At 41.6% G+C, this 17185-nt stretch overlaps 1 protein-coding gene across 12 annotated transcripts in view; it reads left to right on the top strand.

Annotated features, from left to right (window-relative positions):
• obscn (obscurin, cytoskeletal calmodulin and titin-interacting RhoGEF) overlaps positions 1–17185 on the top strand; it is a 212538-nt gene that overhangs the window by 139353 nt on the left and 56000 nt on the right. For all 12 annotated transcript variants that reach the window (XM_062957387.1, XM_062957386.1, XM_062957385.1 and 9 more), the window contains 14 exons: positions 1358–1630; positions 1721–3064; positions 3645–3923; positions 5424–5496; positions 5989–6113; positions 7057–7254; positions 7481–7510; positions 7920–8015; positions 9580–9801; positions 10598–10664; positions 11335–11364; positions 13379–13416; positions 13703–13816; positions 15046–15185. In XM_062957387.1, the coding sequence (XP_062813457.1) occupies positions 1358–1630; positions 1721–3064; positions 3645–3923; positions 5424–5496; positions 5989–6113; positions 7057–7254; positions 7481–7510; positions 7920–8015; positions 9580–9801; positions 10598–10664; positions 11335–11364; positions 13379–13416; positions 13703–13816; positions 15046–15185 (3029 nt within the window). The remainder of the gene's footprint in view (positions 1–1357; positions 1631–1720; positions 3065–3644; positions 3924–5423; positions 5497–5988; positions 6114–7056; positions 7255–7480; positions 7511–7919; positions 8016–9579; positions 9802–10597; positions 10665–11334; positions 11365–13378; positions 13417–13702; positions 13817–15045; positions 15186–17185) is intronic.

Genomic DNA, 17185 nt, shown 5'->3' with positions numbered 1-17185 from the left:
GTCCTTAGACTTGCGCTATAGTCTGGTATTTTGCATGATGCGTGCATTTTCCTCCTAGAGAAAGACCTGCTTAGTTCAAGGCAATTTCTGGCCATGAATTGATCTTAGAAGAAGCTGTATCCAACATTCTGTGGGTGAGCAAAGCCACAATTTCATAGAATTATGGAGTTGGGTTATTCAGACCAACCTGATTTTGCCATACAGGAATATACAATCCAAGTCGTCCTAGCAGATGGCCATCCAGACTCTATTGAAAGCCTTCAGAGAAGGAGATTCCACCAGACAACAAGGCAACAATGGATGCCACTATCAAACAACTTTAACCTCCAGAAAGTTCTTTCTAATGTTTTGGTGGAATCTCTTTTCCTGTAGTTTGAATCTGTTGCTCCACGTCTTAGTATTTGAAGCTACAGAAAACAAGGTGCCTCCCTCCTCAATATGATGTCCTTCCAAATATTTAAACATGGACCTCACGTTCCCTCTCAACATTTTCTTTTCTAAGTTAAACAGAGCCAGCTCCCTAAGCTGCTTCTTTTAGAGATTCATATTTTCCAAATCTTTGTTCTAAACTTCTAGGGGGATGAGTGTGTGATAGCAATAGATTTTCCATGACAATTTGCTGCAGAGAGAAAATACGGTCATGGGTCACATCAAAATGAACTTGTCTTTTCTCTCACACAGCTTCTAGTGTGCCTTGTTGTGTTTGATGCTAAGTGGTCCTCATAGGTTGTGTTTCTCCTAACAAAAACAATTGTGTATCATCTTGGCATGGTGTGTTGAAATACTGACATGCTCCCTCTGATGTCTGCTTCTTCACAGATGGGATTGATGGAGTTGTGATGACTTCTTCATACAATCTCTTTCTCTAGTGTTTGCTTATCCCAAAGAATTAATGACAAAATTGGCAGTATGGTTTGCTTAAGCACCTTTCATGTCTCCTTTGGAATATTTTGGATGTAGAAAACAAGACCAGTACAATGATTGACCTATCACAGTTATGCAGTCATATTTTGTTATTTGAATCTCTTTCCCCATTCTGATTTTTAAGAGACATTTGCTACATCTTGGTCAGGCTGGAAGGGTCAGGTATCAGTCTACGATAGCTCAGGCTATGATAATATCAACTTAAGGTTCTTTATTATTGTTTTCCATAAAAGCAGAAACACTAAATTTTGCTACATTTTTATTTCTTCTCTCATAATGACAACCCACATTCCTAACAAGACAAACCTAATTCTGAAAACACGCTGTTAGGGTTTTTTTTTTTTTTTGGATGGCCTTCTTTGATGTCGCTTTGTTTACTGAAGTGAAACACTGGAGTTGTGTGGAATAAATCCTTTCTTCTTGGTGCATCCAGTTCCAGAGGCAATTTCCATCACTCGGCCATTGGTGGACAAGTCTGCCATGGAAGGGGAGAAGACCCGCCTAGAGTGCGAATTATCCAGCGAAGCCCAAGATGTAGCTTGGTTCAAGGGAAAAGAACCGGTCCAGCCAGGAGGGAGATACGAAATCATCTCGGAGGGCAGAAAACAAAGTCTTGTCATTCATAATTTCAAACCTGAAGATCAAGGGTCCTATACCTGCATGGCTTCTCCAGATGTCAAAACATCTGCCAGTCTTTCTGCAGAAGGTATGTGAGCATTTATTTGTCAACGTTCTCACTGCTTTGGTGGTCCTTTGATGGAATAACAAAACTTTTATTTCCTCTTCATTTCCACAGTGTCGATATTGAAAGCAGTCACCGAGGAAACACCAAAACCTGCAGCTTTGGGAGAAGCGGAAGATGAGCAGACGCAGCCCAGCTTACCACCTGAAGCTGCTCAAGAAGGTGACCTTCACCTCCTCTGGGAAGCTTTGGCCAAGAAGCGTCGAATGAGCCGGGAGCCAACCTTGGACTCAATCAGCGAACTGCCAGAAGAAGATGACAAACTTCAGAAACGGAAGAAGGAGGAAGCTGAGATGGGACAGTACTACTCTGAAGACTATTCCACATGCGATGAATCAGCTAAAGCAGGAGAAGCCGATTTCTCTCTCACTAGTTCAGATGATGAGTCCAGATCTGGGACACCTTCCCTGATCACATATCTCAAAAAGGCGGGCACAACTGGTGCTAGTATCACTACCAAAGTCCAGACCATTTCTACTGAGAAAATCTATAAGCAGTGGGAGAAAACAGGCACCGAGGCACCTCCTCAGGCTAAGCCAACTGAACCAGAAGCTATGGAAGGAGATCTGGATGATCCTTCCATGGCTCAGGCAGCTGTGAAAATCCAAGCTGCTTTCAAAGGGTATAAAGTGAGGAAGGAGATCAAGCAGCAAGAATGTCCAGTGTTTGTAGAGACCTTCAAAGACTTCTTTGGTGAACCAGGGGGGAACCTACATTTTGAATGTGTGGCCCAAAGCAAGACTGATATGAAAGTCCGCTGGCTGAAAGATGGCAGTGAAATCTTTGATGGGCGCCATTACCACATTGACATTTACAGTGATGGGACCTTTTCCTTGATCATCACTGGCCTGGAAATGGACGATATGGGCAAATACACGTGTGAAGTCTCCAACAAGTTTGGCAGTGTCTCCCACAGTGCCAAGGTGACAGTGAAGCCCCCTCCCCAAGTGCCTGTCCGCAAGCACAAGCCTGCCAAAAAGCTTCCCGAGAGTGAGACAGAGAGCTCCTCCGGCAGTGAGTTGGACGATGCCTTCCGCAAGGCAGGGAGGAGGCTTCATAAGCTGTTCAAATCCAAAATCTCCACAGAGATCTCAGACGTGGAGGAGGAACTCTTTGTCAGTGCTGACGAGGGAGAGATAGAGGTGGTTGACCACCAAACCTACCGTGAAGATGAAAGATACATCTACATCAAGTTTGAAGTTATGTTTGAGGCCAAAACAGCTGCAAACCGGTTTAGAGAGATGTTTGCTGCTATGGGCATCCCTGTTGAGATTGACATCTTGGATCAAGGCCCCAAGAAGATAGAGCTGCGTATTGGGAAGGCCACCCCACCTGCGCCAGGGCAACTCAAGAGCCTGGTGAAACGGCCACCCCCTCCTTTGCTAACATCTGATACTGGTAAGCGGAATAATCAAAGCTCTTTACTTGGAAGGTGGCTATCAGACGTTAGGAACTTTAAAAGTGAACGAACAAGTTTTCTAGGTCGCATAACTGGGTTCTCAGAATACCATAGAAAATGTTAAAATCCTCACCTGCCATTTTGTATAATGGCTTGAGGACAAATGGGATTTGAATGCTGTTATGTTTATATTCTACACATGATCTCCATAAAGGTGAAAACAATGTTATTTGGTGTGGTTTCCCAGTTTTACTTATTAATGACAGGGCTGGAAACTCATTGAACTATAGATGTCAATTTCCTGTGTAGCTTATATATACTTATATATAAGTCAACTTCATGTATAAGTTGAGGGCGGTTTTTGGGCCCAAAATAAAAGATTTAGATATGACTCATGGATAAAACAAGGTCATTCTATGGAGAGGGGAAAGTGCCAGCACTGTTTCAGAATGAGGTTCAGGATTTAACCCTGTCTCTATGGGTCCAGGCCAGGATAAAAGTTTGAGCTCATCTTATTTGCTATGATTCTTCACTATGAGATGGGATGAGAATGATTAATCATCATTGCAATAATTCCAGCTCCTGTTTTCATAACTGAACTTCAAAACCAAGAGGTGCAAGATGGTTATCCGGTCAGTTTTGACTGTGTTGTTATTGGCAAACCGATCCCCACTGTCCGGTGGTTCAAGGATGGGAGAGTCATTGAAGAGGATGACCACTACATGATTAATGAAGATCAAGAAGGCTGTCACCAGCTGATCATCACAGCTGTCGTTCCACTTGACATGGGCGTCTACCGGTGCCTGGCCGAAAACAGCATGGGTGTCTCTTCAACAAAAGCTGAGCTACGAGTGGACTGTGAGTTCTGCTACGGGGACCGGGAAGAGGAAATACAATGCAGAAGAGAGAATGGCACCTCAAACAATATGACATGTTAGATAGGAGCACACTCAGCCCTTCACATTTGTAGGTTCACCTTTTGCAGATTGGATGATTCAAGGATTTGATTAAAATGTTCTCCAGGAATCTCTAGGTCCCCTAGAGCAGAGGTCCCCAAACTAAGGCCCGGGGGCTGGATGCGGCCCTCCAAGGTCATTTACCTGGCCCCCACCCTCAGTTTTATAATATAATATTTTTATATCAGTTTTAATAATATAATATATTGTAGATACATATAATATTGATAATAATCTTATGTTATACAATATAATACTAATAGTAATACCATATAATAATATTAATTATATGTTATATATTACATAATAGTATAGTGGTATAGTTCAATATAGTAATATATAATGCTAATATTGTGCTATGCTAATAATATAATATATTGTATGTAAATACAGCTGCTCTGAGTCCCCTTCTGGGTGAGAAGGGTGGGATATAAATGTAGTAAATAAATGCAGTAAATAAATAATTAATTTTAGACTTGGGCTCGGCCAAAGTCTGACATGACTTGAAGGCACACAACAACAACAACAATCCTAATTAACTTGACTATCTCATTGGCCAGTAGCAGGTCCACACTTTCCATTGAAATCCTAATAGGTTTATGTTGGTTAAAATTGTTTTCATTTTTAAATATTGTATTCTTTCATTGTTGTTGTTGTTGCACTACAAATAAGACATATGCAGTATGCATAGGAATTTGTTTGTATTTTTTTTCAAATGATAATTCGGCCCCTCAACAGTCTGAAGGATTGCATAAAAAGTTTGGGGACCCCTGCCCCAGAGTCATGCTGGAAGACCTACAGATTTTTGAGAGGTTGGACATAGAATATCAGAAGGACCTAGAGAGGGATCTTTTTCAGATTTGCAATTTCTCCTTTTCATGGGGCTCCTTTGCCCCTGTATACATGGAGGACTGACTGTAAATGAACAGGATGTCAATGGTTTGGAGAATACAGTGTTCCCTCACTACTTCGCGGTTCACTTTTCATGGATTCGCTGTTTCACAATTTTTCAATAAACTCTAAAAGACTATTATAAATCATAAAAATTACAATTTACAGCCTAAGGAAGGGAGGAAGGAGAAGCCAAAGAGAGAGAAAAGTAGCCCAAGCGGCTACGGGAGGAGAAGGAGGCAATTTATCAACACACGATTGGTTGATAAAGACTTAAAATAGTATATAACTACTAAAATAATGGATAAATATTAAAATAAATATAGTGTCCCTACTTCGCGGATTTTCACTTATTGCGGATGGTCCTGGAACCTAACCCCAGCAATAAGTGAGGGAACACTGTACAAGAATAAACAGGCAATTTAGGTTGTAGACCTCTGCATACTGCTAGCTATACAAGAATCAACATTTCACCAAACCCATGGATTTCCCCCCTTTTTCTATTCTTTAGTAACCAGCACAGATTATGATACAGCAGCAACAGAGACCTCATCCTATTACAGTGCCAAAGGGTACCTCTCCAGGTAAGAAATCACTCCATTCTGGGAATGTCTACATTACATTAACATGGTTTGGGAGGAACTACTATTGGGATACTTCCTTAAATCTCTCAGTCAAGATATACAACTTAAATATTCTTTATCCAATATGCTTAAGACCAGAGATACATAGAATTTCATGATTTTTTTTAAATTTTGGATTACCTCTATTTGCAAATATATAAATAACAAGATAGCTTGAAGATTGAATCGCAGTCTAAATATGACATTCATTTGTGTTTCATATATATCTTATATATATAGACTAAAGGTAATATTACACAACATTTTGGCTAATTTTGTGCCAGAAATGAGATTTGTGTTTGTTGAACTATCAGTGTCAGCCACCCATAGGGACAATTTCGGATTCTCAAATTCTATACAAGGAATCCTCAACCTGTGTATGTGTGTTTGATACTAGATTACTAGCAGGGTTGTATCTCAAAAGTGTCTTTTTCTCCCCCCTTGCTGAGCCAGCCGAGAACAAGAAGGAGTGGAATCCATGACGGAAGAGGAACAGTTGCCACAAATCCTGGATGAACTTCATGACATCCATGTAGCTCCTGGAGCTCTCTTTGCCAAATTCCACCTGAAGGTTAAAGGTAACAGAAAACTTCCATGCCAGCCTCATCCACGCAATTGGACTTTTGATAAGATGTCCTTAATTTTCCAGAACCCAGCAAGCTGTTTCTAAGGACATATTTTTTTCTAGCTTGTGAGAGAGATGTAGCTGGATCCATGCTAATATTCATAGCTCATCACTTTTTGGGGGTGAGGGGTTGTTTAGCCCCGTGATGGATCATGGGAGCGATGATTGGTTTCTTAGGACTTTATTGCACCAAACCGCAATTCCAATATGGCACAGTATTAATGATAAAGAATACATACTGGGTTGAGAGGCCTCCATATTGCACCTCTCCTCAATTGCGTGATTGCTCTGGTTTCCCAATTCATGGTTCCCAATTCATGCTCTGGTTTCCCAATTCATGCGATCATACTACTGCATACCCCTGTAATCCCACACAACTGCTATCCTATATTATTTATTTTTTTAGCACAAGTTCACAATTTCAAGCTTTGTAGAACAAACAAAAAGAGCAAATATAACTACGTAATATAAAACAAATGGAAAGCTGACAGTTTGGGAATAGTGAGGTGGAAGGGGGACAGGGAAAGAAGAGGAAAATCCTGCCTTCTGATGTCCTTTTACTGTTGTAATGTTGGCACGGAAATGAAGGAGGTCCATCATACTGAGGTAGGTGATGGGAACATTATGGGATTGCAAGCTATTGGCAGATTTTACCCATTAATAGGTAGAGTTGAGATAATCATGTGAAGGAGGCAGACCAGCAATGGGATGGACACAGTGTCATGTGAGAACAATCATCACCAATGGTTACGATCAAACTGCAAAGCCAATTTGCTTGCCTTGTGCAATAAAGTCCTTAGTATCATATGATGAAAATGGAAAAGTCTGGAGCAGTAGTTTGTTGTCATCATTTCTTTCCTTGTCTCTAATCCACATTTTGACTTTTTAAACCAAAGGTTACCCAGAACCTCGGCTCTACTGGTTCAAAGACGGCCAGCCATTGCATGTGTCGCAACGACTGCTGAAGACCGACAAGAGGGAGTTTCATTCTCTTGAAATTCTTAACGTCACAAAGGAGGATGCTGGTGAATACTCTGTATTTATTAGCAACTCGGCTGGTTCTGCTTACTCAGCCGCCAGATTGGTTGTCAAAGGTGAGTAACGTAAAAATTAATGTACATGGTTTTCCTATTGCCATGCAAGCAATACAGAGACAAGCAATTTTTAATTAGAGTTCCTCCAGATATTACCTTGTTTGAAGGCAGAAGCTAGAAAAGTGGAACCATATTAATTCCCCCTGGATTTGGATAAATATTCACCATGTTGGAATATTGTCAGTTGTTGTCAATTCATGGTTCTACTGTTCTTTCTGTTTTGCAGAGCCTTATGAGGAAGAAGAGACAAGAAAAGGTGAGGACACAGAAGAGAAAGATAGAATTGTTTAGATTGTTATACTTTCAATCAGCAATGTTTGGAGCAGTCAGGTTTTCGCTTGCTGTCAAGCCCATATGTTATTACTATCTCTGGGTGACCCTTCAGAGTAGAGCTTTACTTGGGAGGAGGTCTGGTGTGAGGAGGGAATGAGACCTTGCAATTGCACATGTGTTGGGGAGGATGGAGAACTGGCTTCTCTGAGATCTACTGGATTTCTATCAATGCAAGGATCCTGTTGGATCCTATCCATAAGAATGAAAATGCAGCCCTTGACTGAAATCTAAGGCTTATTTGCTTTAGGAGTGGCTTGATAAATTCCAGTGATTTCTTAGAATTGCTCCAATATACCCAAAACCAATTTGCATTTTATTATCTTACCTTTTAGACATTGAGCAGCTGGTACCTCCACGATTCCTTGAAAGATTTACCAACAAAAAAGTGAAGACAGGGGTCAGCATTACCCTTTCTGTGAAAGTTGAAGGTAAATGATCTTAAGGGTGATTTTCCCCCTTCCTAGTTATTGAATTTGCATATGGGACTTCTGTTGTGCTGTGATTTTAATCATTACATGCGATACGTTTTGACATATTAGGATCTTGTCTCAGTCAGCTTACAGTTTAAAGCCAAAGTGATGGCCAAAGATCATCCTATGGGCTGGCAATCCATTCTGCAAGATCTAAGGCAGTGGTTCTCAACCTCCCTAATGCTGTGACCCCTTAATACAGTTCCTCATGTTGTGGTGACCCCCAACCATAACATTATTTTCGTTGCTACTTCATAACTGTCATTTTGTGACTGTTATGAATTGTAATGTAGATATTTGATATGCAGGATGTGTTTTCATTCACTGGGCTAAATTTGCCACAAATATCCGATACGCCCAAATTTGAATACTGGCGGGGCTGTGGGGAGGGGGATTGATTTTATCATTTGGGAGTTGTAGTTGCTGGGATTTATAGCATATTGAACTCCACCAATTGAACCAAACTTGGCAGACAGAACTCCCATGACCAACAGAAACTACTGGAAGGGTTTGGTGGACATTGACCTTGAGTTTTGGAGTTGTAGTTCACCTACATCTAGGCTTCTCTGCCAAAGGGGTTCCTAAAACCATCAGAAAGCTTTCTAATGGTCTTTTCTAATGGTCTTTGGCAACCCCTTTGACATTCCCCTTATGACTCTCCCAAGGGTTCCGACCCCCAGGTTGAGAAAGGCTGATCTAAGGGTTCCTTCATTCTTGCATCTCCTAAACTTTGAATGTGTGTGTGCGAAAATACTCAGTTCCTTGAAAAGGAGGGACTGCTGTTGTCCATTTTATCATGTTTCCGGGGATTTTGCTCCCATATAACTCCTTTCTGTTCAGGCATTTTCCCCTTGCAGCTTTCTTTCTGATAACTTCTTGGTTTTAAAAAAGGGTCCTATACAATCTCAAGAAAGGTGTGTGGAGATGAGGATGTCTGAAAATGTGGATGAAGAGACAGGAGTACCCATCTTGAAGCCATCAGCTATTTGAAGACAAATTAATATATTGGGGTTGTTGTATGTTTTCTCGGCTGTATGGCCATGTTCCCTCCTGACGTTTCGCCCACATCAGAGGATGCCTGCCATAGATGTGGGCAAAACATCAGGAGAGAATACTTCTAGAACATGGCCATACAGCCCGGAAAACATACAACAACCCTGTGATCCCGGCCATGAAAGCCTTCAACAACAAATTAATATATTCAAACTTGCCAGTGTTTTGAAATGGGGAGCATGAGGGTATATGGGAAAATTATGATATGGACCTTTGGCTTGGATTGGGGTGGGAGGATCAGTGTACCTTGACTGCGATAGTTGATTGTGATATAAAAGGAGGAATGGGAAGGAACAAGCAAAGCAGCAAAGTAAAAATAATACAAGGACCTAGTCATGGTTGAAGGTCATGGCTGAAGGCCATTTTAGAAGATGCTGTCTTCTAAAAGGAAGACAGCATCTTCTTTTTAGAAGATGTTGTCTTCTGGATTTGGAGCACCATGGTCTACTAACCCAACCACTTCCTCTAGGAAGCCCACCGCCCTCAGTGACGTGGTTGAAGGAAGAGTCTGATGGAGAAGACATCCTCTGGATCAAGCCGGACACTCCAGGCTACAAACTGGCCAGTTCCAACATGCACCACAGCCTTATCTTGCTGGATGTGAAAAAGGGATACAACGGGAACTACACCTGCATTGCCTCCAACCAGGCCGGCCAGTCGATCTGCAGTGCAACGCTAGAAGTTGTAGATGGTAAGTTCTTCTCCATGGAGGCCAAGTATTCCCTATCCAAAATACTTGGGACTAGAAGTGTTTATACAAAATATTTCGGGTATTTCGGATTGCAGATAAGGGATGCTCCAGCTATATATCCTGAACCTGCATGCTTTGACTGGTTTGAAAAACGTTAGCTTAGTCAAACATAATTTCTGGATTTTGGTGTGGACACCATTGTAAGACAATAAACCAATTCTATGGAGAGAGGACTTAGGTCAGGCATGGGCAAACTTCGGCCCTGCAGGTGTTTTGGACTTCAACTCCCACAATTCCTAACAGCCTACCGGCTGTTAGGAATTGTGGGAGTTGAAGTCCAAAACACCTGCAGGGCCGAAGTTTGCCCATGCCTGACTCAGGTATTATATGGAAAGAGCCTATACATTTGCCTCTAAAGAATTACAACAATCAGCTTTCCATATTTCCACACATAAAATAATTATTATGACATTCATGGGTTTGCCATAAGTTGACTGGTGACTAAAAGGCACGTACACAATAAAAAGCTAATTTATGATGGGAAAGAAATAGTTTATAATCAAGTACTGAAAATGAAGGGAGATGTGGAAATATAAATTATAGCTCGTAAAAATAAATTGTAGCTTATAAATATGACCACAGATCTTTCCCCATAGCTCCACCTTATGCCAAAAGATAGAATTTGGTACTTGAAAAACCTAAGGACCAAGACTCCCATGTCACAGCCTTATTCAGTCTTTTCACTGTTAAATTAATTATAATTTTTAGATGCATGGTTTTTTTCATTCTCCTGCAGTGAAGGAAGCTGAATCCCTGACCCAGGAGCGTGTGATGGTGACCGAAGCTATAATGACGTCGCTTGGGTAAGTCGATGGCAATTTGTAAATATTGTGCAATTATGCCCTAAATATGCCTCTTGCATAACCTTTTGGATGACATTTTGTTAAAATTCAGTACCTGATAGCAACCATGGAAAAGAGAAGATAAGAATGTATGTTCTCAAAATTTTTACAAACATACTAGTCACAGATATAAGAATCGTCAAAATAGTAACTGTATGAGGAGTTTGTTTGTTTTCATCCAAATGTGGGTGGCTTTGCAATATGACTAAGACTCAAGTATTGCAATGAATGTTATGGACCAATAATTTGTCCGGTTGGGTTGCTGTGAGTTTTCTGGGCTGTATGGCCCTGTTCCAGAAGCATTCTCTCCTGACGTTTCACCCATTTCTATGGCAGGCATCCTTAGAGGTTGTGAGGTCTGTTGGAAATTAGGCAAGTGGGGTTCATATATCTGTGGAAGATCCAGGGTGGAAGAAAGAACTCTTGTCTGCTTGAGGCAGGTGTGAATGATGCAATTGGCCACCTTGATTAGAAATGCACCTGCGCACTTCCCACAGGTGTCCTGCTATAAATCACTCATTCCTCTGTAATAAGAAGTTTAACCTTTTCAGTTTTACAAATTCATAAAGTGATCTAAGGTCTCTTGGAACACCTGAGGAAATATATTGTTTTCTCCTCCTTTTTGTTGCAGATATGAAGACAAGGACAGAAAGGAACGCGGGTAATTTTTGACTCTTTCTAATATATAGTCTTAGTCACATTTTAAATGTTCAGATGCTCAGGGGATGAATCTTGGTGAGGCACCAGCACTGTTTGGCAAAGAAGGCTAAAGATCTTGTAAAACTACGACTCCTAGGATTCCATAACCTTGAGACATGGTGTTGTAAGTACAGTAGAGTCTCACTTATCCAACATAAACGGAATGTTGGATAAGTGAATATGTTGGATAATAAGGAGGCATTAAGGAAAAGCCTATTAAACATCAAATTAGGTTATGATTTTACAAATGAAGCACCAAAACATCATGTTAGACAACAAATTTGGCAGAAAAAGTAGTTCAATGCGCAGTAATGGTATGTAGTAATTACTGTATTTATGAATTTAGCACCAAAATATCACGATATATTGAAAACATTGACTACAAAAATGCATTGGATAATCCAGAACGTTGGATAAGTGAGACTCTACTGTACTGGCAAATTGCATTAATTCTACAGTGTAGATGTGCTCTTTGTTTGGATTTCCATTTTGTCCATTTATTGGACAAAAGAAATAGATAAAGAGTAAATTAGCAGGACCATGGAAGACCACCAGGACTAAATATAGCTCTGTCGTGCTTGTCGTTTCTTGCCATGGTTAAGTGCAGGGAAACTTCCCATTACCTTGTACTCAGTATCTTGCTACGACTAAACTGCCAGCTATAGAAGATCCTGCCGACCAGAAAGTCGACAGTTCAAGCCATGGTCGGGGTGAGCTCCCAATATCAGCTCCAGCTTCTGCCTACCTAGCAGTTTGAAAACAACAATGTAAGTAGATTAATAGGTACCGCTTTGGCGGGGTGGTACAAGCCGCCCTGAAAACATGCCGGAAAAATCTGACCAGGAAGGTGTCCATGGACAACAGGCTCCTCGGCATGAAAAAATGAAACAACAGCACCTCCCCATGGCCAAGTCTAGCACAGCCGGATGCCAGACATGAAAAGCCTTGCCTCTGTTTATGTACTGTCTGTCTTGTCCATTGTATGACAGCATTGAGTGTTTACCATATATGTACTTGTAATCCACGCTGAGTCCCCTCGGGGAGATAGAGCAGAATATAAATAAAGTATATCTTTATTTATTTATTTATTTGCAGTATTTATATTCTGCCCTTCTCAACCCAAAGGGGACTCAGGGCGGGTCACATTATACACACATAGGGAAAACATTCAATGCCCATAAACACATCAAACAGAGACAGAGACAGACAGACGCAGAGGCAATTTAACCTTCTCCTGAGGGGATGTTCGATTCTGGCCACAAGGGGGAGCAGCTACTTCATCATCCACTCTGACGGCACTTCCTCATTCCAGGTCATAATTTAGTTAAACTTGCCTCTCCACTTTTTTTTATAAGTGGTACCTTATTTCCTACTTGATAGATGCAACTATCTTTCGGGTTGCTAGGTCAGCAACGAGCAGGGGCTATTTTTTATTTTTAATTGATGGGTGCTCACCCCGCCACGGGCTGGCCTCGAACTCATGACCTCATGGTCAGAGTGATTTAAGGCAGCTGCTCAACAGCCTGCGCCACAGCAGGCTACTATTATTGAAACAATGACATTGTATGACACAGCAAACAAGATAGAGATGCTGGATTTCGTTTAACAAAATCACAAGTCGAATACTTCCCAAGTGTCTAGGACTGTGTGATGTATTTTCGGATGATGCGCGCAGATCCCAGCAGGGTGGCCTTTTGCAGTTGGCAGATCGTAATTTTGTCAATGTCTATTGTTTCCAAATGCCGGCTGAGATCTTTTGGGATGGAACCCAGGGTTGTTGTTGTTGTTATTATTATTATTGTTGTTGTTGTTGTTGTTGTTGTTGTTGTTGTTATTGCTTCTAACCCAATATCATAAGACCCCATATGTAACCGGAAAAGTGGCACATTATTGTTACTTTCAATATCTGAAGACAAAAATGAGACGTCTGCTTACTTGTTCACTCTCTCTTCTATTTTTCCTTTCTTGTTTGCCAGGGTTGGGATTTCAGTTCAAACATCTGAAGCCCAAAAAGGTAGGAAAAGCTGTTACAACTTCATCCATTCCTAAACTGTTCATGTAATGACTGCTTTGTGTTCATTAGTTTCCAAGAATACTCATGAATTAATAAATAATTTGTCACTGGAGAATGGGGATAGGGGGAACCCTACTGTAAATAGTAATCTAACTCTGCCATACCATCAGCATCTCCCTCTGTATAGTACCAAAAATGGTGTGGAGTGTAACATACATGATGCCTCTTTATGATCAATGGCACTCTAGGAAATTGCCTTCCTAAGTGCAACGGTCTCTTCCGGCAGGAGATGGAGAAGCTGCTCGGAGCCATATTTCACTTACGGAAGTTGGCACGGAGGAGTTCCTCCAGAAGCTGACCTCACAGATCACAGAAATGGTCTCTGCAAAGATAAGTCAAGGTGAGCTTCACAACTTCACTTTGGTGGGAGGCAACCGGTATTAGATTTGCTGGAGGCTGGTTATCCATTTAAGACCGTTTCTGGCCATTTCTAATTGTCCATTTGGCCATTCCTTAGTGATGCCTACATTTCAAGTGGGAAACAAGCATAGCACAGTGGACTTAAGAGCATCCCAACTTAAGAAGATTTTGAGTTAAGAGCCAGCGCTCAGCCTGGGTTTTGCTTTGACATACAAGTAGCATTTTGAGTTAAGAGCTAACTCCAGAAGGAACACTAGCACAAGAGTACAGGATTTTAGGGCTTCAAGGGAGCTGCCTCTGTGCCTTGTGCTCATGTCTGCTTTACTCTTGTTCACTTTGAGGAAGTTTGAGTTAGTTGATTTTGTGTGGTTTTTATTCCTGGTCTGTTTGGCTTCATGAAGAGAGAGAGAGAGAGAGCACAAGAGAGGGACGGAGGCTGGCATGAGGACAGGAAGAAGAAGAAAAGGATGATTCTGCCTCTTCACTTTGTGCTTCCTTGCCACATCTTTGTTTCAGGGGGATAGAGCAGATTAATAGAATTTCAATGTGAAAATCCACTTTAAGATAAGAGTGATTTGAGTTAAGAGTTCAGTCATGGAACAAGTTAAACTCTTAACTCAAGGTATCACTGTATAATGGCTTTCAGAGTGATCTGGGTCTAAATTAGCACTAAACAGTAGAAACCCAACTGAGTCACCTTGAACAAGTCATACTCTCTCGGACACCATACACCACATTATATGAGTTTACTCCAGGCATGACCAAGTTTTGTCCCTCCAGTTGTTTTGGACTTCAACTCCCACAATTCCTAAGAGCTGGTAGGCTCTTAGGAATTGTGAGAGTTGAAGTCCAAAACACTTGGAGGGCTGAAGTTTGCCCATGTCTGTTCTATGGACAACCTCCAGCTTTGACTCAATCATAGTTCAGACTGCAGTAAAGAAAACAGGAGGAGACAAGGACTTGGAAAGGCGACTGGAGGGAATAAGACAAGATTCTAAAGTATAAAGATATATCATTGAACAGTGACACAAGGATTTTCCATGACATCCAATGTCCCCATGTGTGGATGTGATAGTCAGATAGGGAAGAAAGCTGGACTCAATTAGGAAACATTGATTTCAAATATTTGCTTCTTGCAAAACAAAGCAGTAGTCTGTAGAACATCCGTTGGCTCCGTGTGCCTCTTCATCGTTTTTCTCTCCTTTTCAGCCACACTTCGAGTGCCTGGAGCCGACAGCGATGATGAATCCAAAACTCCATCTCCATCCCCACGACATGGCAGGTCCAGGCCTTCATCCACTGCTCAGGAGTCTTCCTCTGAGTCGGATGAAGGGGATGCCAGGGGAGAGGTATAATACCTACACAAGTAAACATGTTGCAAGCATTTCTGAGGAGAAGACTGCCATGACGTGCTTTTCAAAATGTGAGAAAGCAACCACAATACAGTGGCCCTTTGGCATCTGCTAGGCTTTGGTTCCAGGGCCAACTGGTAGATACCAAATGCTTGGATCCTCATCCCATTATATACAGTAGCAGAGTAAAATGCGGTCTCTTGTATAAAATGGTGGATATCTCAAACAAATACTGGAGAGAGTCATAGGTCCCTTCTATATTGTCCTTATAACCCAGGATCTGATCCCAGGTTATCTGCTTTAAACTGAATTATATGCGTCTCCACAGCCATATAATCTGGTATCAGATCCTGGGATATATGGGCAGTGTAGAAGGTGCCTGAGTGTCTGCGAAATGATAGGAGGCTACTACAGGGTCTGCCTGGACATCAATGTGGGGTCCAAGAAGTAGTAAAACCAATGTTGTCTTTTGGGATTATATTTGAGCCATGGTTGGCTGAATCCATGGATGCAGAACCAATGGATATGGAGGGTCAACAGTACTGTGTTGCAGAATGACATTGCTGCTGGAATGGGCAGTTGATATATCTAGGTCAGGGGTCCCCAAACTTTTTAAACAGGGGGCCAGTTCATGGTCCTTCAGACCGTTGGAGGGCCGGACTATAGGTTTTTTTTAACAAACTATGAACATATTCCCATGCATACTGCACATATCTTATTTTAAAGTAAAAAAACAAAATGGGAACAAATACAACCTTAATCTTAATAATAATCATAATCATAATAAAAATAATAAAGAGTGTTGGAAGAGACCCCTTGGGCCATTTAGTCCAACCCCCTTCTGCCTTTTGCACCAAAAGCACAAGCAAAGCCCCCCTGATAGATGGCCACCCAGCCTCAATGTTAACAACAACAACAATAACAACAATAACAACAACAATAATAAAGAGGGTTGGAAGAGACCCCTTGGGCCATTTAGTCCAACCCCCTTCTACCTTTTGCACCAAAAATACAAGCAAAGCCCCCCTGACAGATGGCCACCCAGCCTCAATGTTAACAACAACTACAAGAACACTAACAACAACAATAATAAAGAGGGTTGGAAGAGACCCCTTGGACAATTTAGTCCAACCCCCTTCTACCTTTTACACCAAAAGCACAAGCAAAGCACCCCTGACAGATGGCCACCCAGTCTCAATTGTTAACTACAACAACAACAACACTAACAACAACATTAATAAAGAGGGTTGGAAGAGACCCCTTGGGCCATTTAGTCCAACCCCTTCTACCTTTTGCACCAAAAGCACAAGCAAAGCACTCCTGACAGATGGCCACCCAGCCTCAATGTTGATAATAATAATAATAATAACAACAACAACAACAACAACAAGAAAAAATATCACACAAACCGACAAAACCATTAATCATATCCTCAGCTGCTGTAAGAAAATCGCACAGACAGACTACAAACAGAGGCACAACTATGCGGCCCAAATGATTCATTGGAACTTATGCCTCAAGTACCACCTCCTAGCAGAAAAGAACTGGTGGGATCACAAACCTGCAAAAGTCTTGGAAAATGAGCACGCAAAGATACTGTGGGACTTCTGAATCCAGACTGACAAAGTTCTGGAACACAACACACCAGACATCACGGTTGTGGAAAAGAAAAAGGTTTGGATCATTGATGTCGCCATCCCAGGTGACAGTCGCATTGACGAAAAACAACAGGAAAAACTCAGCCGCTATCAGGACCTCAAGATTGAACTTCAAAGACTCTGGCAGAAACCAGTGCAGGTGGTCCCGGTGGTGATGGGCACACTGGGTGCCATGCCAAAAGATCTCAGCCAGCATTTGGAAACAATAGACATTGACAAAATTATGATCTGCCAACCGCAAAAGGCCACCCGACTGGGATCTGCACGCATCATCCGAAAATACATCACACAGTCCTAGACACTTGGGAAGTGTTCGACTTGTAATTTTGTGATACGAAA

The sequence above is a fragment of the Anolis carolinensis genome, chromosome 6 (assembly GCF_035594765.1).
Source record: "Anolis carolinensis isolate JA03-04 chromosome 6, rAnoCar3.1.pri, whole genome shotgun sequence".
NCBI lineage: Eukaryota > Metazoa > Chordata > Lepidosauria > Squamata > Dactyloidae > Anolis > Anolis carolinensis.
The sequence above is the reverse complement of the archived record's forward strand: the minus strand, read 5'-3'. Positions and strand labels throughout refer to the sequence as shown.